Source organism: Crinia signifera, chromosome 2, assembly GCF_055691185.1.
Source record: "Crinia signifera chromosome 2, ASM5569118v1, whole genome shotgun sequence".
Classification (NCBI taxonomy): domain Eukaryota; kingdom Metazoa; phylum Chordata; class Amphibia; order Anura; family Myobatrachidae; genus Crinia; species Crinia signifera.
This window is the reverse complement of record NC_139218.1, coordinates 225283895-225309903: the sequence shown is the minus strand read 5'-3', so window position 1 is coordinate 225309903 and position 26009 is coordinate 225283895. Positions and strand designations below refer to the sequence as shown.

The following is a 26009-nucleotide window of genomic DNA, read 5'->3' as shown; positions in this document are numbered from 1 at the left end:
CAGAGAACGGGACTAGGTCACAGCGGTTGAGCGAGCACGAATGCCGTGACCCCCACATTGAATACCCCCCTTAGTCTATGACTCACTGAGTAGATTATCCAACTGTGGAGTTGAAAGGAAAGAAAGCAGCTAATAGGATAATGTCATGTTCTGCAGATTCCCCATTGTCCTAGATGTGTAATGCTGGAAGATTCCTGGGGTCATCAACCCCATTACAGTCTGCATCCACAGCAAAAGGAATCTCTGAGAGTAAAAGTTAACGCTCTGGTCAGAAGCAGTAGGATGTGGGTGGAGGTACTTGGCCCAGCATCTCCTCAGCTTGTTCCAGTTTGCAGACAGACCAGCGGAAAGGCTGTCCCACTAGGTGATCACCAACTCCGTAAATTCAAAAGAAGGGTGGCAGCAAAAGGAAACAGACATATAGGCTGCCAAGGAAGAAAAAGGCACGTAGTCATGAGAAAAAAAAGCACAGATTTAAAGAATATGAACGATACACTAGGATGTCCCCTTATAGTTTTGAAAGTTATTTACTCACTTGCCGTCATCATCACCCAATCCAAGTTCAAAGATTCTCTCAGCTCCCAACTCTTCCAGCCTTTTGTCCACATATGCGCCCATGGCATTGAAGTGCTCATAAGTCTTGTTTCCAAGAGCAAACACCTAGGATGTAAAGAACACCAAACTTAGGCAATGACATTTGTAACGTCCCAGTAATCAGCCTAAAAGTAGTATACTCGTAGGATCGCAGATATAGCTATTCTGTAAGACCTCAACCTACACTTGATTTTCATATCTGCATTTATTTCTTTTGTCTGTTTCATCACTATTGCGAATCACTGTGGCGACTGAAAGTATAATAAGTAAAAAATATATAAGAAGTTTCAATAGGCACCAAGTAAAACATGGGAAAGGCTGACAAGCAAAAAGGTTGATACAGAAGTGGTTGACATGAATTTTTCACTTTTTGTGAGTCAATTTTATTGACCAGAGTACATAGTCCTCCAGTTAGTGTACTGGGTACAGTCGCATGACTCACCATGCTTCAGGGAAAGGAGCCTTGCTCCGCCAATGCTGTGCTCAGCAAACTTCACCATCCATGTGGACTCGGATTGGTAACAGTAAAGTATGAAACAGTAAAAACAATTAAAATAAATAAATAATGAAGCGGAAAAAATTTAAGTTTGTGAAAATCTCATGTCAACCTTTTCATGTGTTCACCATTACCGCATCAACCAATAGTGGTCGACCTACTTACTGTCCACCTAATGTACGTCGATCCAAAGTATGGAACCCTTTGTTTTATTGTTGTTATTTGACACAAAAATTTACAATTTAGCGAACACATTTTTTATTTGCGCTTCCAGCACATTTCAGAATCTTGTATTAGTACTCACTGCAAACTTAAGTCCTGAAAGATCAACATCGGCTTCTTGTAGCCAGTCATAGAAGTCCTGAGCATTGTCGGTAGGGTCTCCCTCACCATATGTGGCCATGCAGAACACGGCAAGAGAGTTTTCAATCTCAGTAAGCCTTCTGAGATCCGCCTACAAAACACAAACATTCTTCATCATGCATCATTCAGCTTATGCAATGCAATAAATACAAGTGACACTACTCTACTACATTGGGTAAAATAAAAAATAAAAATACATGAAAAAGTCACCCTCTTCCTTGATAGCACAGGTGCGCTCCCCCCAATGTGCAGTCGGGATTCTGACGTCAGAGTAATGACCGACGGAATCCCGACTGTCAGTGTGTTATACCACACCCCTTGAAACACATAATTTTCAGAAATTTTCAAGGAATCTCTATAGGATACATCTGATTACATGTAACAGACCCACTTGCAGTAGGAAAATGTCTTTATTCCCGGAATAATGATCTGTCCAAAATCCTACAACTTTCCAGCATTTGCTAAAACCTTTTACCTCTGGATAAAACAAATGGGATACTAGTCACAGGCCATGCAACACGAAAGTTTTCATGATGTACCGATATTGTTCAGGGTGCACACAGAATATCGAGACCCGTGGCCGATATTGTTAATTATAATTGGCAGTGAGTCCCATACTGTGCGTACACACTGAACGATATCGGCCACATATATTCAGTTAAGTTACCGTGACTCACTGAACAGGCAGGTCCATTTGGCTATATAGCCATATAGACCTGCATGTTCAGAAGACATCAATTATTGTTAACGATGCACGGGAGGACGCATCGTTAAAGATATTGAGTGTACACACTAGACAATTTTGTGAACGATATCGCTCAGAAGCCCCTTTGAGCTATATGGTTCACAATATCCTGTGTGTATGGGGATAACGAATAATGTTGCCATTCACGCCAAAGTTCACAAAATTTAGGAAAGCAGTTGCTACCATCATAGACAACGCAATCATGCACCACCATTCAGTTGAATAAGAATGAAATAAGAAGCAGTCGAGGAGAAACACATGCCTTTGGTAATATACAGATGTAACCACTCATGTATCCTACCTATGGCGCTTGGCCTAACAGACTAGGTGTGTCGCAGCATTGCGCAACATCGGTAGAGCAGAATATGGCATTGCCAGGGAGTTTAATGCTTATGTTCATCCATCAGATGTGCTTTTGAAAATCACCAATGTGCATGCATGAGGTCTCCAGTGAAATACAGTACAGTAATATAGTCCAGGAACTACTTTACCCTTTTGTAATCACAGTATGCTACATAGTCAATCATTCTCTGTCCACCACCATGTTGTTCAGTAATTATGCTACGTAGACGTTCATTCAGGCCCAGGGACTCGGTGGGGAAATGTATGCCAAATTGAGCTACGTAAGAGTGGGCTAAGCTCGGCATACATTTTCCCATGAGTTCATGGGGCTGAATTAGCATCTATGTAGCATAATTAATTACTGTACAACATCTTGGCAGGTTGAGACTATCGGCCAGGAAGGAGCCCACCACCACTTGGCATTATTTACATTACATACACTTTTTTTTTTTTTGTAATTGTGTACATTGTGACACACCCCGACCGTAGCCTTGCTCTTACATTTTAAAGTACAAATTTAAAACCTGTCTATATTGTATTAGAAATTACTTATAAAAGGTGTATTACAAATCTGCAAATCATGTATGTTAAGCTAATCATTGCCGACTAGAACTAACCCAAACAAACCAGCTGTAATTATGTCTGACTTTACAGAGCTGTTTTGTGCGAAAATTGCCAACTCTTCCCCCATTACCTCCTGGCCTCAACTGTCCCTTTATATACAATGAAACGACAGAGGGTGATTGAGGGGAAGGTGCAGAGCTTATTCAGGGGAAGGGAGCCTGGACTGCACACCCTAGCTACTAATAATGGGATGTGCTACCTGAGACTTATTATTATAACATAGAAACAGAATAGCAAGTGCACTATAAACCATTCAAGTTTTTTTTATATCAAATATATTCTATATTATGTATAGACATACACACCTGAAGGCCAGCGACTCCTTCAATCTGGATTAGCACCCCTCCCTCTGGTATGCGAACCCCAGGTGCTGCGCATGGTATGCTGTGTGCTTAACCTCTAGTCCAGTGGTTCCCAACCCTGGTCCTCAAGTACCCCCAACAGTGCATGTTTTGCAGGTCTTCACACAGAATCACAGGTGACATAATTAGCTCCACCTGTGGATCTTTTTCAAAGGTGTCTGAATAATGAGTGCACCTGCCGGGTGACCTGGAAAACGTGCACTGTTGGGGGTACTTGAGGACCAGGGTTGGGAACCACTGCTCTAGGCCATTAGGGATAGGGCAAGCCTGTCATCTCATTTACACCTGATGCAGGAACACTGAATTAGGCTGCCGGTAAATGCCGATGGCACTCAGGGCTACGCTCGTGGTTTGTCACAATGCGCACAAAATAAGGAATTTGGTACTCACCGGTAATTCCCTTTCACCGAATCAGCAGGGGCCACTGCAGTCAAGACGTATGGGATAGTGTAGGTGTTCGGAGGAGTAGCACTTTAAGTAAAACTTTCACGATACAGGCTCCTCCCTACTCTATCCCCCCCAGGACTCCAGTCTTAGAAAAACTGTGTCCGAGAGGAGATGAGCGACCGGAGCCTCCGGTAAGGACAAAGAAAAACCGAAAAAGCCCAAGGTTAAGTTAGACACCACTTAACCAACACTTATAACTCATTCAACCAAACAAAATAACAGAAAAAAAACGCCAAAACAGGATGGCAGGAGGACTAGCCTCGGGAGGGCGTGCAGTGGCCCCTGCTGATTCGGTGAAAGGGAATTACCGGTGAGTACCAAATTCCTTATTTCACCTTCATGCAGCAGGGGCCACTGCAGTCAAGACGTATGGGATAATACCCAAGCACTACTCCCGGGCGGGAGAGCGCTGGGACTCCTGCAAAACCGCTTTCCCAAACAACATTGCCGTACTGGCAAATGTGTCAAATCTGTAAAAACGTGCAAAAGTATTCACACCGGCCCAGGTGGCTGCTCTACAAATCTGCGTCAAAGGAACCCCTCTGGCCACCGCCCAAGAGGTACTCACTGACCTTGTAGAATGAGCCGATACAGTACCCGGCAGTGTCTGATTACAATGACGATATGCCTCACGGATTGTGAGACAAATCCACCTGGCCAAAGTCTGTTTTGATGCGGGCCACCCCCTTTTGACCGCATCGTACAAAACGAAAAGACAATCTGATTTTCGCACAAGCCTCGTACGAGAAACATAAATTCTCAGGGCCCGAACTACATCCAGTAGCCGATCCTCCCCTGAAAGAACTGGAACCACTATGGGTTCATTTACATGGAAAGACGATACCACCTTAGGCAGAAAACCTTTAGAAGTACGCAACTCTGCTCTGTCATTGTGAAAAATCAGAAAAGGAGGCTTACATGACAAAGCTCCCAACTCTGAAACGCGCCGAGCCGACGCCAAAGCCAACAGCATGACTGTCTTCCAGGTCAGAAACTTCAAATCAGTAGACTGTAACGGCTCAAACACGTCAGATTTAAGAAAAGACAAAACAATAGACAGATCCCAAGGCTCAGTAGGGGCTGAAAACGGTGGTTGAATACGCAACACCCCCTTCAAAAAAGTTTGAACCTCCGGAATCAGGGCCAAACGGCGGTGAAAGAAAACCGAGAGAGCCGCGACCTGAACCTTTAAAGAAGACAAACGCAAACCAGCCGACAAACCTGACTGCAGGAATTCCAAAAATCTTGCCAAATTAAACACGGCCTTTGGTGCACCTCTAGATTCGCACCACTTCACATATGACCTCCAAATCCGATAATAATGAGAGGAAGTAACCTCCTTCCTTGCTCTGATCATTGTAGGGATTACCGACTGCGGCATACCTCTTCTCTTGAGCAACTCGGCCTCAACAGCCAAGCCGTCAAACGAAGCCGAGCTAAGTCTGGGTAAACGAACGGACCCTGATGTAACAGATCGGACCTCAGAGGCAGTCGCCAAGGCCTGTCTATCAGTAAGCTCTGAAGAACTGAATACCACGATCTCCTCGGCCAATCCGGGGCCACTAGGATGACCGTGGCCGCTTCCTGCTTCACTCGTTTGAGTACCCTTGGAATCAAGGGAAACGGGGGAAACAAATAGATGAGGTCGTAGTCCCATGGCACTGCCAAAGCATCCACCGCTACTGCAGCAGGGTCGAGAGACCTGGCACAGTACACTGGAAGTTGGTGATTCAATTTGGAGGCCATGAGGTCTATCTGAGGAGATCCCCACCTCCTGGTTATCATGCTGAAGACCTCCTTGTTGAGGGCCCACTCCCCGGGATGGAATACCTGGCGGCTGAGGAAATCTGCTTCCCAATTTTCCACCCCCGGAATGAAAATTGCTGAAAAATCGAGAGCATAGAGCTCTGCCCATTCCAGAATGGGGCGAACCTCCTTCATCGCTGCTCGACTCTTGGTTCCGCCCTGACGGTTTATGTATGCGACAGCCGTCGCATTGTCGGACTGAATCCTCACCGCCTTTCCTACAAGCAGGTCGTGAGCCTGAAACAAGGCCCACCTGATCGCTCTCAACTCCAGCACATTGATTGAAAGACTCGACTCCTGGGCGGACCAACGACCCTGGAAAGTGTGACCCTGCGTCACCGCCCCCCAGCCCCGCAGGCTGGCATCTGTCGTGACCACAGTCCACGAGTGAGTTTTGAAACTGCGTCCTTCTAACAAATTGTCCATGCTGAGCCACCAGCGGAGAGATCTTCGTGCCTCCTGGCTCAGAACAATGGTCCTGTGCAGATGTAGATGGGACCCGGACCATTGGGACAACATGCTTTGCTGAAAAGCTCTTGAGTGGAATCTGCCATAGGGGAGAGCCTCGAAAGACGCTACCATCAGACCCAGTAGTCTGGTGCACAGATGCACAGATACCCTGCGAGGGAGCAAAACCTGTCTGACCCTCCTCTGAAGAGTTAACGCCTTCTCCCTTGGCAGAAACACCCTCTCCAAACTGGTGTCGAAAATGAGGCCCAGGAACAAAAGTCTCTGTTTCGGTAATAGTTGAGACTTTTTGAAATTTAGAATCCATCCATTCTGAACTAGGAATTGGCATGTCAACAAAGCATCCCTCTCCAGCTTCTCCGGAGAAGGAGCTTTCAAAAGGAGATCGTCCAAATATGGAATTATCGTCACTCCCTGAGTCCGAAGGACTGATGTCATGCAGGCCATAACTTTGGTGAATACCCTTGGTGCGGACGACAGCCCGAACGGAAGGGCCCTGAACTGGAAATGTAGCTTTCGAATAGCAAAACGAAGAAACCTCTGATGTGGTTCCCAAATGGGAACGTGTAAATAGGCATCTTTGATGTCTAGAGAAAGAAGATATTCCCCCTTCTCCATATTTGCTATTACAGAACGAATGGACTCCATTTTGAACTTGTGGTACTGGATGTAGTTGTTTAAATGTTTTAGGTTCAGGATCGGACGAACCGAACCGTCTGGCTTCGGGACTAGAAACACACTGGAGTAGTAACCCGTCCCTTCCTGCCCCTTGGGAACCGGAACCACTACCCCCTGTACCAGAAGTTTTTGAATAGAGTCTGTCAGAGCCTCCCGCGACTCTGGAGACAACGGAAGCCCTATTGTAAAGAATTTTTCTGGCGGGTGGGAAACAAACTCCAATTTGTAGCCGAGAGCCACAATTTGGAGCACCCAACTGTCTCTGCAATGAGTTTTCCAGGTCTGCAGAAAAAGAGACAATCTTGCGCCCACTGTGGGATCCCCCAAATGGGCGGGCAGCCCGTCATGCCACAGGCTTGTCGGGCTTAGGGTCTGCTCTGCGGGCGACAGCGGGATTGGAGGCAGAAGCAATCCTACCTCCTCTACCTCTATGTCCTCGAAAGGACGAGAAACCTCCACGGCCTCTTCCTCTTGAACTGGACGAACCCCGAAAGGCCCGAAAGGACGGAGCAGAAAAAACTCGTTTAGGCGGAGGAGCGGAAGAAGGAAGGAAAGCAGACTTCCCACCGGTGGCCTGAGCAATAAGCCTATCCAACTCAGGGCCAAAGAGCATGTCCCCTGTGAAGGGTAACGCCTCCACCGCCTTCTTTATTTCAGCCTCCGCATGCCACGAGCGCAACCAGACAGACCGTCTAGCTAAAACCGCCTGGGCAGAAACTTTTGCCCCTAACTCTGTAATGTCCGCGGCCCCCCCACCTAAATACGCGGACGCATCCTTTAGAAACTCCGCTAAAGGGAGAAGCTCCGACCTGGGCCTGTTGGACTGAATTCCTTCAACCAACTCACCGGCCCAACTCTCCATAGCCTTGCTGACCCAAGCCGCGGCCAACGCTGGTCTGAGAAGGGCCCCTGAGATGGAGTAAATGGACTTTACCGTAGTCTCTAAACGGCGATCCGGAGCTTCCTTCAAAGTCACGGCACCTGGCACTGGTAGCGTAGTGCGCTTTGAGAGACGGGAAAGAGAAACATCAGCAGGCGGAGGGATCTCCCATTTCTCCCTTGAAGAATCGGAAAAAGGGTACAAAGATTTTATACGCCTAGACAATTGAAATTTCTTGTCAGGGGATTTCCAAATATCCAGTAACGGCCTATCAAGCTCAGCCGAATCTGGAAAATTAACCACCTGCTTTGTGGTACGACCAAAAATAGAGGTTTGAGCCGGAGCCTCCACCTCCGCAATATTAAGCGTAGATCTCACGGCCCTGATAAGGCCTTCCACCCCCAGAGAATCCTCCCCCGACTCCTGAAGAGGAGGCTCAGGTTCCAGATCCTCAGGGAACTCTCCTTCCTCCAACTGCTCTTCATCAGAATCCCCTGACCGATAAACATTCGCCAGGGTTCTTTTAAGGGGCATTGGAAACTCCTGCTGCTGTGAAGGACCAGCAACAGCATGACTTAATGAGTCTACCGACTGAATAAGAGTCCTAGCCCAAGCCGGCTCTGATGAAGACAAATTGCTGATCTGAGACTGCAAACTCTCCCTTTCCCTACGGGATGCAGATAACTCAGCAGCTAAATCTGCCAAAACAGATTGAAATAAATCACCTGCTGGCTGAGCCCTAGAAGACTCTGCCCTAACAGGCTTCTGTGACTCTGAGTAACAAACCTCACACAAAACAGCACCCTTAATGTGCTGTGTAAAGTGTTCCTTGCACTTCTTACAAGTATACACTTTCTGAGCAGCCTTAGAGGCTGCCTTTCCTGCCATTCTGAAAGAGAATAACCAAACACAGAGACACAATGCCAACCACACACACACACACACAGCCCCAATAACCCCAGGAATTTTACAGACCAAAACCTGGGATAAGGGAAAGAAAAGGGAGAAGCCTCTTCCCTACCAATTAAGTGTGTGTATGCGAGTGATCCCTTCCGCTGACTTACAGACCAGCCTCTGATGTCCTGGGAAGGAGCGCAATTACAGGGATGCAGAAAACCGGGTCCGGGCACTGCCACCACCGCTGACAAGCTGAGAGATAGTGAGAGGGAGACCTTCTGCAAGCAGCCCAGTTAATACTGAGGCTCGCGTCTGACGTCACCGCTAGCTCCGCCCCCCCCGCTACGGCGCGAAGACGGAGCAAACGCGGCAATTTTAACTAGGGACAGCGCGACTCCTGCATAGAAGCCGGCTCATACTCACGCCGGAAGGCTCCCCCAGCGCGCTGCACGCAGCGGCTACAGCTCTCACATGAACCGGTGCGCTACTCCGGTCCCCGCCACCTTTATCTTCATGTCCGCCGACCTGGAGTGTGGCGCTGACCGTGGACCCGTAACGCCAGCCGCACGCAGCTGCGGCGGGTCCCCGGAACTGAAGCCCCGGTGGTCGGGTACTGGAGGGACACTGCGTGCAGTGTCAACCAGCCCCCTCCAGGCATCCACGTAGCAGGCAGACTCCGTCCAGCAGAGTCTGCCTGTCCTCAACTTCCGTGCACATCAAGTAATCCACAAAAAAAACCTAATCCCCCTCAGGAGACAGGTCCGAGGAGACCTACTCCTCCGGCACTTTTTCTAAGACTGGAGTCCTGGGGGGGATAGAGTAGGGAGGAGCCTGTATCGTGAAAGTTTTACTTAAAGTGCTACTCCTCCGAACACCTACACTATCCCATACGTCTTGACTGCAGTGGCCCCTGCTGCATGAAGGTGAAATTATTTTACTTTAAAAAGTGTATTTAATGTAAATGATGCAGAGTGGTGGAGGGCTCAATTTTGACCGATCATCTCGGCCCACCACCATGTTGTACAGTAATTGTGCTATGTACAGTAGACACTCATTTAGCCCCAAGGATTTGTTAGGGAAATGTATGCCAAGCTTAGCTCAGTCTTACAGAGCTAAGATTAACATTCATTTTTCCATAGTCCCTGTGGCTGAATGATCATCTATGTAGCATAATTACTGTACACACAGTGGCGGGCCAAGACTATTGGCCACAAGGAAGCCCACCCTTATGGAGCTACAGTAAGCTCTGCATACTGCACACAGGTAAAGAGGAAGCAAAAGTGGAGAGGCAATGGCACTTCACATATCCAACTGCGGCATTGTACTGTAGTTTTCATTACTGATGCAGTCGCCACCCAGCTGCGAAGCAGTGTGACTGCATGCTTTCGCATAATTTTGCCATAGCACGCCATAACAGGACATTTCTCATGGCCCGACCAGGAAGCCAAGATGGCAGGCCATCAGGATAGATGAGCGTGGCTACATCTGTATAAGCAAAATCTGTTCCCATCTGATCATTTATTGGTACTCTTTACCTAGAAGGGCGCCCATCGCGGGCATCGCATGCACTAAAAAAATCGCATGCGATGCGACCGACGCGATGCCCGCGATTTCCCATAGGGAACAATGTTAAATGTCCCAATTGACCCGATTTTCCTGTTCAATGTCTCAATTGACCCGATTTTCCATAGGAAACAATGTTAAATGGCCCACAGAGGCACCCTGAAGTGTGAAATGGCCCCCACAATGTTAACGCCACCCCACGATCAACGTCAACCCGAAGCGTGGCGAGCCCGCGAGGGGCGGCGGTGCGCGTCCTACGACCTTTTCATACCCCCACTATCCACGTCGGCGTGGAGTTGAGAATAGAAAGTGTGGCGAGCCACCGAGCCCGAAGCGTGGCGAGCGCAGCGAGTCCCACGAGGGGACGCGGACACCTTCACAGGTATACGCGTCCCCTCGCGGGCTTCACAGCTGTCCGCTGCGCTCACCACGCTTCGGGCTCGGTGGCTTGCTGCGCTCGCCACACTTTCTATTCTCAACTCCACGCCGACGTGGATAGTGGGGGTATGAAAAGGTCGTAGGACGCGTACCGCTGCGCTCGCCACGCTTCGGGTTCACGTTGATCGTGGGGTGGCGTTAACAATTGGGGGGGGCATTTCACACTTGAGGGTGGTTATTAGGCCTCTGTGGGCCATTTAACATGGTTTCCTATGGAAAATCGGGTCAATTGAGACATTGAACAGGAAAATCGGGTAATTGGGACATTTAACATTGTTCCCTATGGGAAATCGCGGGCATCGCATCGGTCGCATCGCATGCGATTTTTTGGTCGCATCGCGCAATTTCTTTTTACTAACGATGCCCACGATAAAGAGCCCTTTACCTTCTAGGTAAAGAGTACCCATTTATTTTCTATGAAAAATACCATTGTGCGATTTATAGTCGTAAGTTTGACATGAGTTTTCATGTTTCATTTGCTTTAGACCAACTTGGTTCATACTTTACCATCAAAGTAGGCATAGGAGATAGTTTATAACAGTGCTTGAAGCATTATGAGTTTAGGGAGCCATGCTTGGGGACAATGTACACTTAATTGGTGTACATGTTGACCTATGTCTACATAGCCACCATTTTGACCTCATGTCGGTCAATCACACTCACGTCGCCCTACTGCTCATCTAACTTTCATTACTGTCGATCTAGACGCTGACGACCATCTTTAGGTATCTAACTAGACTGATCCGACTAAGCATGGTTGATCTAGACAGTCAATCACCGCCCTGACTAAGTACATTGGGCGGCCAATGTAGTCTGAGAAAGAAGTGTCAATTATTCACAAAGCTGGAGGGCAGAATGAAGGGACCCTAATAATGAGCCCAAATATGCATCTCACCAGATGTAACAAGTGGACACATAGACCTGATCTAACTTTACATTTCATAACAGCAGCTGGAAGATGCCAGACAACAGATGCCAAAAGAATCATTCCTCTTTTTTACATAACCAATCCTTTTATATAACAACGAATGCCATAATTGATTAAATATGTTGCAAGTGACATGAGCCCAGATTTCCACACAGAAAATTCTGAACATTCCTGTTCCAGAACACAAAGGTCACAGCAAACTAGTGCAGCATTAAACGTGCATGTTGCTATTTTAAAACCAATTTATTGCATGGGATTTAAACCTAAAAATATAGTGTAATGCTCAGTTTACAGTGTAAACTCTGCAATTATAGTCCAGGTTACATGAAAGCCATGCTTCAGTCAGGTTAAATCAAAGTGACAGAGGTACTAATTAAAGTTACCTGTGCTCAAACATGGATATCCTTAAAACCTTGACTGTAATGGACGTAGTTTGGAAAATTGTTGTAAACCGAATACAGTTACGCAGCAGTATGTGTGGAAGACTAGGAAAGATGGTGATTGTGTTCAAGTGTCTAATGTATGATTAAAAATTACAGAAGACCAGTGGGACTTGAAAAGCACATTGCCAAAATGGAAATACATCAGTAGAAGATCACAAGCTGCTATGACGATAGCCAACACAATTAAAAGACAGAGATTGCAAAAGCAACACGTGGCTGGTACAAGAGTATACATAATACACACATGGCATCAACATATGAAACTACAACTTGCACTTTGTAGCGTATATAACAGTGGTTCCCAAACTATGGGGGTTATTTTCGTTTACTCTGACAAATTCCTTCTTAGATGGACAAAACCATGTGCACTGCAGGTGGGGCAGATGTTACTTGTGCAGAGAGAATTAGATTTGAGTGGGGTTTTACTTCAAAGTGAGATCAATATTGCAGTGTAAAAATAAAGCAGCCAGTATTTACCCGGCACAGAAACAGAATAACTCACCCAAATCTAATTCTCTCTGCACATTTTACATCTGCCCCCCTGCAGTGCACATGGTTTTGTCCATCTAAGAAGGATTTTGTCAGAAACAGTGAACTAGAATAAGGCCCTATGTGCCGTGGCTCCTTGGGGTGCCTTGGGACACTTGCAGGGGTGCCGCGGGTTGCTGGTCAAGGAACAATTCAAATTCTTTATGATCAATTATTTATGGACAAAACCAGTGCTGGTGGCTGCCAATCATAAAGCATGTGTACAATCTGAAGCAAATCCTACCCTTTCACACAGAACTGAACCGTAGAATCACATACAAACTCAATCTACTTAATTTTATATTTATTTTTCTGCATTTTTTGGAAGGCCCAGGGTGCACTGAAAAACTCTAATACTCTAGGGTGCCGTGATTCAAAAAAGATTGGGAACCCCTGGTATATATATTTATCAAGCTCACTAGTGGAATATGAGTTATTCTTGAAATGTTGAAGAAAGCAGACAGAGATCAGAGATGATGTACTCTTAACATAAAAAAATAATACTGGTGATGGTAAACTGGAGGAAAAAACAGTCATTTTTCTGTCCCCTACATTCTCGTCTTTACCCCTCTTTTTCTCTTATCCCCCCCCCCCCCCCCCCCCTCAACTTCTCCTACTACCTCATCATCATCATCTTCCAATCTCATTCTCCCCTCAACTCAATATACTCTAATCATTCTTCTGAATATAAACGTTTACATATAGAACACCAGCATATTCCAGTTTGATTTTTATGATTCGCAACAAACTAGTAATAAAGTGAGATTGGGCAATAAGATGGTAAAATGACTCTGCTCACAAGCTTACAATCATCTTTCCACCTTTCCCTCCCTCCCATAGTCTCTGGACCCTGGACTCCTCTCTAGTTCAACTGCATGTCCAAATAGGGTTCCAACTTATTCTACACCGTAGAGATCACCATTCACAGAGATTCACAGTGAGGGTAGCAATGACCTCAGAAGCCTGCTTTCTATTACCTCTGTATAACAAGGTAGTGAGCCAAATGGGGGAGGTTGTTGCTGCATTCCTGTACACCCGAGGTAGCACACCCTAGTCCTCGAGAGCTACCAACAGTACATGTTTTGCAGGTCTCCTCACAGAATCACAAGTGAGCTAATTAGCTCCATCTGTGTATCTTTTAAAATGTGTCAGTGATTAATGAGTGCAGCTGTGCAGCAGCTAGGTTGTCTGGAAAATGTAAACTGTTGGTAGCTCTCGAGGGCTAGGGTTGGCTACCACTGCTGTACACCTATATAGTGCTGAGGGGAGAATAGGCCCTGCCCCTGTGCAAGGCAACCAAGTAAGAGCAGGACTCGCTATGCTAGCACTACACAGACACAACAACAGATTATAAAATAGATGTTCCGTACAGACCTCCCCCGCATTAGCCGCACATCACTTATTTTTCCAAAAAATTTTTTAGTTCACTTATTGCAAGTGTAGTGTACTAAGCAAAGAGGTATAGAATAAAACCTCAGGTTCTGCAAATAGCAGTCCTATGCAAGAATGTAAATCATAACCTCCATTTATTTATATATCGCCAGCTTACCCTGCAGCGCTTTACAACTGGGAGCAAACAGTAATCAAACGCCACTGGTTATTGACAGATAAAAAGGCAAGACTTGCCAAATATCTATAGAAATTTTATATATATTCGATCATACCATATAGTGTACTCCAAAACAGTCTATGATATGCGATATTTACACACAATTAGTACGTTTAAAAAAATAAAAAAAAACCTAGGTTTATTTAGAGTTATAAAACGCATGTAGGTTTTCAGATCAGCAAATGTTTGTCAGATCAAGAGTACCAGTGCTTAAGATGTGCTGGTATACAGTGGTATAGTACACAGCACTTCAAGCACCGCACTTTTTTTTTCTTCAGCAGCCGCATCCCAAACACTATGGCAAGCAGTGATTGGGTAGCCCACCGCATCCATCAAGGAAAAGCATGCAGCCAGGCAGAACATAGAAGCAAAGAGTGCGGCCTCTCTGCCAGTTTCATCAAGGTACGGTGATTGCAGAAGAAGGGAGCCGTTGGCATGATCTAACTTGGGCACATCAGCCACTCCCACACGTTTACACTCCTACACACAAAGGCGGCTTCAGGAGTCTGGCCGCTCCTAAGCACAACACTAATAGCAACCCCCCCTAAAATAAAAATACATTTTAGTCTGTGCCCCCCCCCCCCACCCCATAGAATAGAAGGCGCTCCTTTATAGTATATAATATAAATGTGCCTCCCCTTCCTTATATTATCGAGTATGCTGTGCCTCCCTGTAGTACTGTAGTATAGAAAATAATGAGCCTCCCTCTCCTTTAGTGACAATTGGAACCCCACACTGCCTTTAGATCTCATGCATTGACCCATTACAGCTGCGCTTCTTCTCCCTGCATCATGCAGGATTTTCCACTAGGCATGTGCGGCACCTGCCCCCTAGCTGGACATCCCAAACCTACCATCACATGGATATTGTAGTGGCATCAGACAAGCAATATTTCACTCACCATTTCAAATTCTTCCGGGTCAGCTGACATACCACGCATGCCGTAACGGTGAGCATCTTTTGCTAGACGATTGGCAAATTCCTCTCCAGTTCCAGTCTGAGAGCCATAGAATACAACTATATTTTTTTTCTAGATATAAGGGAAAAAACAAAACCACAATTGTAGTTGTATTTATGAAGTACAGTTGTGGAAGGGTGAGTCGGCATATGCCTGAGCTAGCAATAAATATCACACTTTGCATATTTAAACATTTAAAAAATGCATAATAGGCAACAATGATTTTATTCCCTCTCATTAGGAAAGGCTGACCGTTTGTCCTGGTCTTAATGGTACACTCGTGTAGTTCCTAGTTATGCACATATACTGGGAGCCACAGTATAGGTCATAGATTCATAGGGGGGATGTTACTAAGATGAGAGTTATATTTCACATGGGATGTTATGGGCAACCAATCTTCTAGAAGCTGCTAAATATACAAGTAGATTCTGATACAGATGGGGCCAGTTTTATCTTTGCTGGCGAACCGCCAGCAGCATGCTGCTGGCGATGCGCCAGCAACACAGCGCTCCATCTGACTGAAACGCGCGTGCGTCCCCCACGCACGTGCGTCTCAGTATCCGGGCGGCGAGGCGGACGCAATACTGTCCGCCTCCCGCTCGATAGTGCTGGGGGGGACCAGAGGAGGCTGCGGTCGCCCGGTGTGGGCACCGGGCGACCGAGGGCAGCACCGTCGGAAGGGGACGTGCGCGCGCGTCCCCTTCCGGCATACAGATGGCGGGGATGCAGGTGATGGCGACGCCATCACCTGCAAAGATGAATCCCGATACATCTGTAGGTTGCCCATAGCAACATCTCATGTAAAGTAGAACTCCTATCTTAGTCATTTTCATAGATACATAGAGCAATTTTCGAAAAAAGAACTCACTGTCTTTTTCATCTTTTCAACAAAGCTGCTTTCTCGGGAAGATGATGTCCTGCAAGTTAAGGAAATAAAATACTTTATTAAACACAGCCAAATTTCTTTGCAGAATGTAAGCAATCGCAAGGACATTCACATTAATTGAGGTGTACCTGTTTCCTGCAGTGGCAGAAGCCATATTAGGGTGAAATCCATATTTATTAGGATGCAGACCTTTGTGTATGTACTGATCAGGAAAATGAAATCTGAATTATGCAGCATCAACTAACATGGTGGATACACACCAGAATGATTTGGGCACAAATTCTACAATTTTGATGCATCTAGCGAGCGATTGTATGTAACAAAATAGCAGAATTGTATATGTTTTCGATGCGATTCTGATCAGATGTGCGTCCCCGCCGGTCGTATGGTCGCGTTGGAGATTTTACCTACTGCACTAAAGATGCTTCATCTACATTGAATTGGGTACCAATTGTGTGCAGACTGTGGACTCCAATCCAATCGTGCGACCATCGTAACATTTCAGGAAACAATTTCACGATCATGGTCATTCTGGTGTGTACCCTACATTATGTTGGCAAAACTACTGGCATATGTGGTCTCAACAATAGCATTTCTTAATTTATTTTTGCTTAAAACATCTCTAGTGGGATTCTGTGACCATAATAATATGTCTGTCCTCATTCATACTAAGCAATTGCCTTTGCTCTTTTGGCTCCTTTTTCTCTTCCCAACAAGTTTTATTAAGTAAAGCATCAAATACAATTCCAATACATCATTGACTGTATAAGAGAAAAATAAACTGGTAGTACATTTGACTGGTCATTAAAAATGTACTCCAGACAACTTGTTACAAACTGAGTCAATATCAGTAAAATGGAAGAACAATTAAAAAAACTCCTTAATATACAGATGTTCTGTGCCCTCTGAAGTTACTGCCAAAAATAATTTTATTAGCTTGGTCATAGTTCTAATTTGATATTGGCAAATCATTTATACAAGTGCCCTCATATTGTGCAACCCTTTTGATTACATGATCTTTCATATCACTGACCATTTATTATTTATTTACAATTTCCTATATAGAGCTTTAAATTTCCATTTCGCTTTACAACAGGGGACAGTGATACAACAAACTGGGTTTTTACAGACAGTCAGAAGTTACAAGGGCCCTGTTCGCACTCTAATTAATGTTCTTACCAGTATGCTTTTGTTCTTTAAGTGCATGAATTTCTCTCCCATCTGTCTAAAAGAATGCTTCTCTACTCCTACATTAGTATTCATTTGTTTTCAGTAAAATTGTATGCAACTTTATTTTCCACTGTTCCTCAATGTAATGGGCATAATAATGTAGTAAAAAGCCATTGTAATGCTGTGTACACACGGGGAGATATATTGCTCAGCCATATATTGCTGAGCAATATATGTCTAAGCAATATATTGCTCAGTTTCTACTTTACATGAGCGACCAGAGATGGTCGCTGATGAAAAAGAAACTGCCGGGTAATTAGCTGGTCGCAGGAGCATGTTCCTGCGACCAGCGATCACCACAGGGGCAAAAACGGGAGCGCGCACCCGGCGATATATCGCCGGTGCACACTCCCATTGCGGGCAATATGGTCGCTGAGCGACCATATTTCCTGCGATTCTGCACAAAATCGCCCCTGTGTGTACGCACCTTTAGCTTGCGAGCAGGGCCCTCCTAACTTTATGTCCATTTGTTACTAACCAGTTTGTTTTATCACTGTTTCCATTTGTAAAGCGCAACAGAATATGCTGCACTATATAAAAAACTGTAAAATAAATAAAAACACACCTATTTAGTTGCATACATGAATTCCTTTTGAGGAAAAAAAAAAAAGACACGAACAAGAAAACACTATTATTGCATACCTGTGTATTACACCCCAATGGTCTGTTTGTTGTAAGCATTCAAGCAATACTAACAGACTAACACCCCCAAATGCCTGTGGACCATCTGGCTACACTTACAAGGACTGGAGAAGATCAGGCCCTACAGTATACCAAGCTGCTGAATTTCTTTCAGCATAACATCTGAGTCATTCTCTCACTTCAGACCATGCCATTAGTGATCACCAGGTAGCTGTAATATTGCAGCTGAATTTTGGTAACTGGCTGTGTTTCTGTATGTCTTCTTACAGAAAAAAAAAGCCCAGCACAAGACGGGAGGCATTTGTGTCCAATTGTCTCTTCTAGACCGAAACAGCAAGATACTGCTTAAAGACTATGGGTATGATGGCCATTGTACACCTTTGAAAAAAAAAAAAACACCAAATGTAGACATGTATGCAACTAAACCCTTTCATTCTGTATTTACAATAATGTTACAGATGGAAGGACTAAAATGTAAAAAAAAAAAAAAAAACACCACACAAAATAAAAAAAGGTTTAACAAGTAATTTCTCAGACAAATTTGCCTCTTAAAAAAAAAGGAAGTACAGAAGACCGTTTAGATCAGAAGAAATAAAAAAGGTAAATCTAGCTTTTGAAAAATCAAACAAAAACTAAACAGAGCATTAGGTATTACAGCAGTGTTACAACACCAACACACTGAGCATGCCTGAGCGAGACTCCCCAAGAGAGGAAACTTGAGACTCGAGTTCTCACAGCAGAAAGTTCAAACAACTTCGGAAACAATACCAAGAAAGCCTTTTTCAGTCCAACTTTCTCAGCTGCATCAATGCCATTTCCCCCAACCCGCAAGTGCAAATCTCTCAGACCTTCCTCCCAGCCCAACTCACCCTACTACAATGACATCCTCTTGTGGGACGGAGCTGAAGCATCCCATTTTTTAAAAATACTTTGAGCTTCTTCTGGAGTTCAGACAGCACTGGCTTTATGGATACCCTAAACAGATTGAACCCCCAACAGCAGGTAATCGCTGGTGCAAATGTGGTTTCATTTTCAGAGAATATTCTAACACAATGCTACGCTAGATCAAAAGAAAAAAAAAAGGTTAAGGCTGCAGCAGAAAAGCAGCAAACGCTGTTACAATAATTTAGGTTATTGATTTCCAAGTCTGTTCTTCAGTGCATCCCTCCAGAGAATAGACTTGAAGCCGCTCAGGCAGCACTAAAGAGAAACAGGAAAAATAGAAAAAAAAATGAAAAAAAAAAAAAAAGCAGGGGAAAAAGCAAAAGAATCCTTCACATCTGGCAAGAATGAAAAAAAAGAATGGGAAGGGAGAATGAAAGATCCCAAGATCCACTGCTCCTCCGCTCCCTCTCCTCCCCCTTTCTTCCTCTTTATCTGTGAGGAACAAGTAAGCCCACACTCCCCTTCCTTCCGCCACCATCTGGTTTCCTGGGAAACCGTTTTGTATCATGGACAGGATCCCCCTTATGCCACACATACACACTAACATCGTCATCTCCTACAGGTCTAGATGGTAATGGTTATTGGTGTGCTAGACTACAGAGCTCTGAAACACACCATCTATATTGCAAGATTAACATGCCATAAAATGCCTGGCAAAATACGGCTCCCATCCTAACAATTTTTTAAGGATTAAAGAAAACCCATCGCTGTGTGTACAACACAGCTACAGAAACAAATGTGTAAGATGGTGCCGCTTTAAATTAAACAAGAGTAGGAGATGCACCAGGGGAGGATTTAAGAGGGGGAGGGAGGGGAGGCGTGAACGGGGCGGTCGCACCCCCTAGGCCAGTGGAATCACTGTGGAGGGAAAGGGGTATACTCCTCACTGCAGCCTGCCGCGTCTGCACCCGCACCTACTAAGTAATGATTGTAGTGATGATGGGGAGGTGATGACACCGCCTCTCTCACCCAGTAGTTTATATAGCAGGGCTTTCTCTCCCCATCCTGCTGTCCTATTGGCTGGTGGGCTGTAAATTAGGTGGTTTGCCACCATAATTGCCCACAAACAGTGTGGGGTGGGCTGGGTCTACAGCACTGCCCGGCGGGCACATGGTGGGTGTGTGCCCGGTTTCAGGATAAAGTCGCCTGATGAGCGGGAGCAGCCACAGCCTGGAGCTCCAACGTGTGTACACTGTCCGGCTGCTGGAGTGTCCGACTGCACATACAGTGTGTTTGTATGTGTGATATACTATGTATGTATTTCGGGTGAGCTGTGTGTGATGTGAAATGTACATGTGTATTTGTGGTGTGCTATGTATATGTGTGCAATGCAATGGTGTGTGTGAACCCCTTATGAGCACTTGGCAAATGATTCTGTAGGAAAGCTGATCAAAGAGAAAGCCCACTAGGATAACTAGATGTACCACTTACAGTATAAGCAGCAAAGAGAATGGAAACATACCCCCAGGAAACAAGCAGTATAATCTTTTTTTTAGTGCCAGCACTGCTCAGAGAATGTTTGTTAATTACAATTACAGTCACTGACTGCCCCAGTGGAAGCACATCAACTTAGGGTTTCACCTATCCGGTAACCGAGAAATGCAAGTCTATTCTGTTCACACTGCCAGATAACAGCCCATTTAATGTGTGTTCAAAATTATTAAAGCAAGTATGGGTCATGGGGTGACAGAACTCAGGTCAATAGCCATTAGGTCAACCACTATAGATCAAAAGTCACTGGGTTGACACATGAAATAAGTCAACATTCGTTAGGCTGACAAAAGTATTAGGTCGGCATGGAAAAGGTCGACATGATGTTTTAAATTTGGGGGGCTCTGTTGACTTTAAGCACGGTGAGAGCGCAGCTACACTCGGCATACTATTATATTCTAACTCTATGCCCACTTGGATATTAAAGTATGAAAAACCACCTTTAAAATTTTTTAAAAAAACACACACACACACACATGAAATGTCAACCTTTCCATGTCCACCTAATGCATGTTGACTTAATTCATGTGTCAACCTGGTGTCTTTCTACCAATTACGAGATAGGAGATCAACACTGTCTAGATCGAGTTACAAGTTCGAATACTCTTTGTTGAAGGCATCTGGTTAGATGCCTAAAGCTAGCCCACAGGGTCTAGAGCAGGGGTGCCCAAACTTTTTGCGACGAGGGCCAGATTTGGTGTAGTGTAAATGTGTGGGGGCCGACCATTCAGCCTGACATTCTTTGAATCATTAATCATAGAAACATAGAATTTGACGGCAGATAAGAACCATTTGGCCCATCTAGTCTGCCCCTTTTTTTACCCTTCAGGTAAACTCAACCCTTTTTAATCCTTATTTCTTTGTAAGGATATTCATATGCCTATTCCAAGCATGTTTAAATTGTTCTAAGGAGGAAAGAGATCTAGGAGTCACTATTTCAAGTGACTTAAAGGCAGGGAAGCAATGTAACAAAGCAATGAGGAAGGCTAGTCAGATGCAGATGCACAGTATTCCAGATGAGGTCGTACCAATGACCTATAAAGTGGCATTATTACGTCTTTTTTTCTGTTACATCAGAATGGTCCCCCACTCTGCCCCTCCTTCACTGTATGTCCCCCAGCCTGCCCCTCCTTCACTGTATGTTCCCCACTCTGCACCCATTCACTCTGTCCCCAAGCCTGCCCCCCTTCTCTTAATGCCCATCAGTGCCTCCATTCATTGTATGTCCCCAAGCCTGACCCTCCTTCACTGTAGGACTCCCATTCACTGTATGACCCCCATTCACTATGTACCCACCAAACACTGCTGTCACTGTGATTGTGGAGTAGGGTGATATATGATTGCAGCAGCAGGGGTAGGACGCCAAACACATTTGACTGTGGTGGCCGGAACCTCGTCACTGCAGCAGACAGCAAGGTAAAGGCATGCTCGCCGGGGCCCCACCTTTAGTGTCCTGTGCTGTGCTTCCCACATCTGATGCTCTGCCCGCTTCCAGCTGGAGGCTGCGGGCCGCTTGAAATGACAGCACGGGCTGCATTTGGCCCCCGGGCCTGACTTTGGACATGCCTGGTCTAGAGTGACAGAGACAGTAGTTAAACGCAAGCAGGAGATCGGTGCCAAATGTCACAGGGGTCTTCTGGATTAGAAAACATTTTTTCTGTATTTTTTTTCCCCCAGGAAAGGGGACTATTTAGATTAACAAAATACCAAGAATGTACGAGTTCATAAAAAGAGAGGAAAAAAAAAAAAAAAGATACTTGTTTCCTAGCATGGCACCCATCGTATACCACTAATTAATGTATGCGATGGGACCCGATTTTCAGGTCCTAAGAGCCGCACTGTACAATTTTAATATCGTGTTGCATCGCATGCCATTACAATGGCATGTGATGCGATTTGTAATTGTACAGGCACCCTGATGGGTGATTACTATGTTAAATGCACCCCCATTGTTAACGCCACCCCCACTATCAATGCCAACCCGAAGCGCGGCAAGCGCAGCGAGCCCGCAAGGGGTGGCGGTACGCGTCCTCCGACCTTTTCATACCCCCACTATCCAAGTCGGCGTGCAGTTGATCTTATATAGTGTGGCGAGCGCAGCGAGCCCCGCGGAATACATGTGAAGTAATCCGCGTCTGCTCGCCATGCTTCAGGCGACACGCCGACGTGCATAGTGGGGGTATGAAAAGGTCGAAGGACGCGTACCGCTGTGCTCGCCACGCTTCGGCGTTCATAGTGGGGGTGGCGTTAACAATGGGGGTGCATTTAACATAGTAATCACCCATCAGGGTGCCTGTACAATAAAAAATAGTTTTGATCGCATCGCAGGGCGATCGATGCAATCAAAACAATGGCATAAGATTAAAATCCTGGGCGCCGTGCTAGGAAACAAGTACCAAAAAAAAAATTACAACTCGAACGGCCTGGTTCTTGAATTATATAGAAAGTAAACAAAATGACATTTTAAATGACAAAAACACAGTAGACGAGGGAAAGCTAGGCATAGGTGACCCACACTGAGCACTACAGCTGTACTCAGAAAATCTCTGTTCCTAGCTTTTCCACATCCTGTAACATGAGCTCCTCTTTGTGAGACATTTATCCCATTCTGCTCAGAAGTTCACATCTCAGCCTTCCCCGCTGGGCCTCCTTACCCAGAAGGAATCCCTTACACAAACATCTTATGCAGTTGCACTCAGCAGGAAAGCCAGCAGCATGATCTGTGGACATGTTTCTGTAATACAAGTACTTCAGTGGTTAAACATCAGGTCAGAAACACGGCACAGAAGCAGTAATGCAGGTATAGAAGATGGCAGAAAGCCAGCAGTATTTGCAGCCTACATTAAATAGTTAAGAGGAAACCATAGTTACAACAACAGAGTTGCTGCAACATATATATGGCTCATACTGAATCAGTAGTGCCGTCTCGGGCAATAATGCACCACATCCGTAACTTAGTTTTAAAACACTAAAAATTACTACACAGATCACAGACTTCCTTCTAGATCGCAGCCACTGTTTACCAAAAGCCCGAAATGCCCCTCAAGATGCTCCTTTGGACACATTGATGCGTCTCCATTACTTTCATAACAAAAAGACTCGATACTCAGGGCCACTAGACTATCCAGCCACTCTGTCCCTATCCTGGGAGACCTTCAGATCTTTGTCGATCTATCCGCAGCTACTCTTACCCTTCAAAGCTCATTCTATCAAGTTACAAAGGCCCATTTATAAGAAAATTATGTACTTGTTTAGTTTCACGGCGGGCAGTATATCGGATGCGATATCGGCCAATCTGATGCGATTTTTAACCTGTTCATAACCACAATATCCACTACGCATGGAGTTGATTTTATATAGTGTGGCGAGCGCAGCGAGCCACCGAGCCCAAAGCGTGGCGAGGGGACGCGGATTACTGCGCTCACCACACTATATAAAATCAACTACATGTGTAGTGGATATTGGGGTTATGAACAGGTAAAAAAAAAAAATCGCATCGGATTGGTCGATATATCGGCCGATATTGCATCCAATATAATCGGCCGCCATGAAACTAAACAAGTGCCGAAAATTCTGTAAAACCCTCAATGCATGCCGGAAGGGATAGGTTATGGTTTTGGGGGATTTTAATTTGGTATTGGACCCTCCTTAGACAAAATCGGTGAAACTCAGTAGACGTACTAATAGCTTTGCACCTACTTAGTCCTCCGCATTTCGGAAGATTATACATGAATACGATCTTTATAATGTCCGGAGAGCTAAAAATATGAAATGTCAGAGATAATACGGTTTATTCCCCAGTCCATGGTACTTACTCCCACATTGATTTAGTGTTTTACTATTAATGTGCCTTGCAACAAATCACCAAGGCCTCCATCTTGCCAGTCACTTGGTCTGACCACGTTCCGTTATGTTTACATTGGAATTTATCTTCCATCCAGAGCCCCCCCTAGCCCCTGGCGAGTATCTCTTATTAGATTTGGAGGCACGGCAGACTATCTCTGAGACGCTTTCTTTATACCTAGAAACTAACTCGCCAGAGGATACATCACTGTTCACCTTTTGGTGTGCATTAATAGCAGTCAACCGGGGCTCTGTGATTCAGGCAGCTGCCCGCATACACAATAATGCAGTTGCTCATCAAGCAGATGTCGAAACCCGTATGACAGATTTAGAGGCTAGACATAACCTGTCCCCTTCCGGCGGTAAGATTTATCAAGACCTTCTCCGGGCCCGGGAGGAATAGAATGTCCTAGCCTTACAGGATGTACATATTTCTCTATCTAAGCTTAAGCAAAAATACTAAGTACAAGGCGATAGGGCGGGTAGACTCCTTGCCAGAAAGTTGAGGGGGAAAACCAAAGAAGGAACGTATACGATCAATTGCGGACAATCGTGGTATTAAGGTGACTAACCATTTAGACATAGCTAACGCCTTTGCCGCTTATTATTCTAGCCTTTACAATCTGTTGGCAGACCCAGCAACTCTACAGTCCTCAGATTAATCCTTGCCAGAAATTGGTCTATGGCATAATCTACCTTCTCTGAGTGTGGATGCTCTCCACTCATTGGCACAGCCCTGGTCTTTAGAGTAGATTACTTCAGTTACTGATTCACTCCCAGCCGACAAAGCTCATAGACCAGATGGCTACATTAACAAGTTTTATTCATGTTTAAAGATGTCCTTTCCCTTATTTTGGCTCAAATATTCAATGAAGCATCTACTTTAGGTAGTTTCCCAAAAGAAATGCTAGACACTAGGATAGTTGCTTTACCTAAACCAGGGAAGAACCCCGCTATTCTAACTACCGTCCCATAGCATTATTTAATTTGGATGTTAAAATATACGCCAAACTGATCGCTAACAGACTCAATCCTCTGCTGCCCACCCTTCTTAATCATGATCAAGTGGGTTTTGTACAAGGTAGACAGTCGCCTGACAATACTAGGAGAATAATTGACCTGGCTGAGGCCTTTTCTGGGTCCGGGGAGCCGTTATTGCTGCTGTCCTTGGATGTAGAGAAGGCCTTTGATCGACTCCACTGGGGCTAGTTATACACAGGTCTTCGTAAGTTTGGGATAAGGGGTCATGTTCGGACATCCATATCTGCCTTATATTCATCTCCATCAGCCAGAGTATTTGTGAGTGGTCTGCTTTCTTCCTCCTTTACAATCTCTAATGGAACTTGCCAAGGTTGACCCTTGTCCCCCTTAGTTTATGCAATCGGATGCCGTTTTGGGCCTGAGGCTGTCAGGCGTGACATAAAATATGTTTATTTGCGGATCTCACGGATCCAGAGTATTCCATACCAAATTTGCACAGGATTTTAGATGAATACTCTGCCGTATCATATTATAAATTAAATGGGTCCAAAACAGAAGTGCTCCCCATTAACTTCCATCCTGAGCTTCTTCAATCGTTACAAGCTAAATTTCAATATCCCTGTCAAACTAGCAGTCTTAAATACCTGGGAATCCCAAAATTGAGACACTAATTCAAGCTTATTATGTCCCACTTCATCACAAGATCTCGCTGATGTCCACTGACTGCATGATGCTACACATCTCATGGCTCGGCAGAATTGTGGCTCTGAAGATGATATTACCTAAAATACTATACCCATTTAGAACCATCCCCTTTCTAAT

General features: G+C 45.1%; 1 protein-coding gene across 2 annotated transcripts in view; it reads right to left on the bottom strand.

The window, feature by feature from the left end:
• The window catches only part of POR (cytochrome p450 oxidoreductase), a 77485-nt gene that overhangs the window by 12745 nt on the left and 38731 nt on the right, over nt 1-26009 (bottom strand). Inside the window, exons 1-5 of one of the 2 annotated variants that reach the window (XM_083173920.1) lie at nt 18797-19091; nt 16038-16086; nt 15113-15241; nt 1395-1544; nt 536-660 (exon numbers count right to left, since the gene is read on the bottom strand). In XM_083173920.1, the coding sequence (XP_083030046.1) occupies nt 536-660; nt 1395-1544; nt 15113-15241; nt 16038-16086; nt 18797-18843 (500 nt within the window). In that variant the 5' untranslated portion in view covers nt 18844-19091. Of the gene's footprint in view, nt 1-535; nt 661-1394; nt 1545-15112; nt 15242-16037; nt 16087-18796; nt 19092-26009 lie in introns of those variants that run through there. The other variant, XM_083173919.1, reaches the window with a different exon arrangement.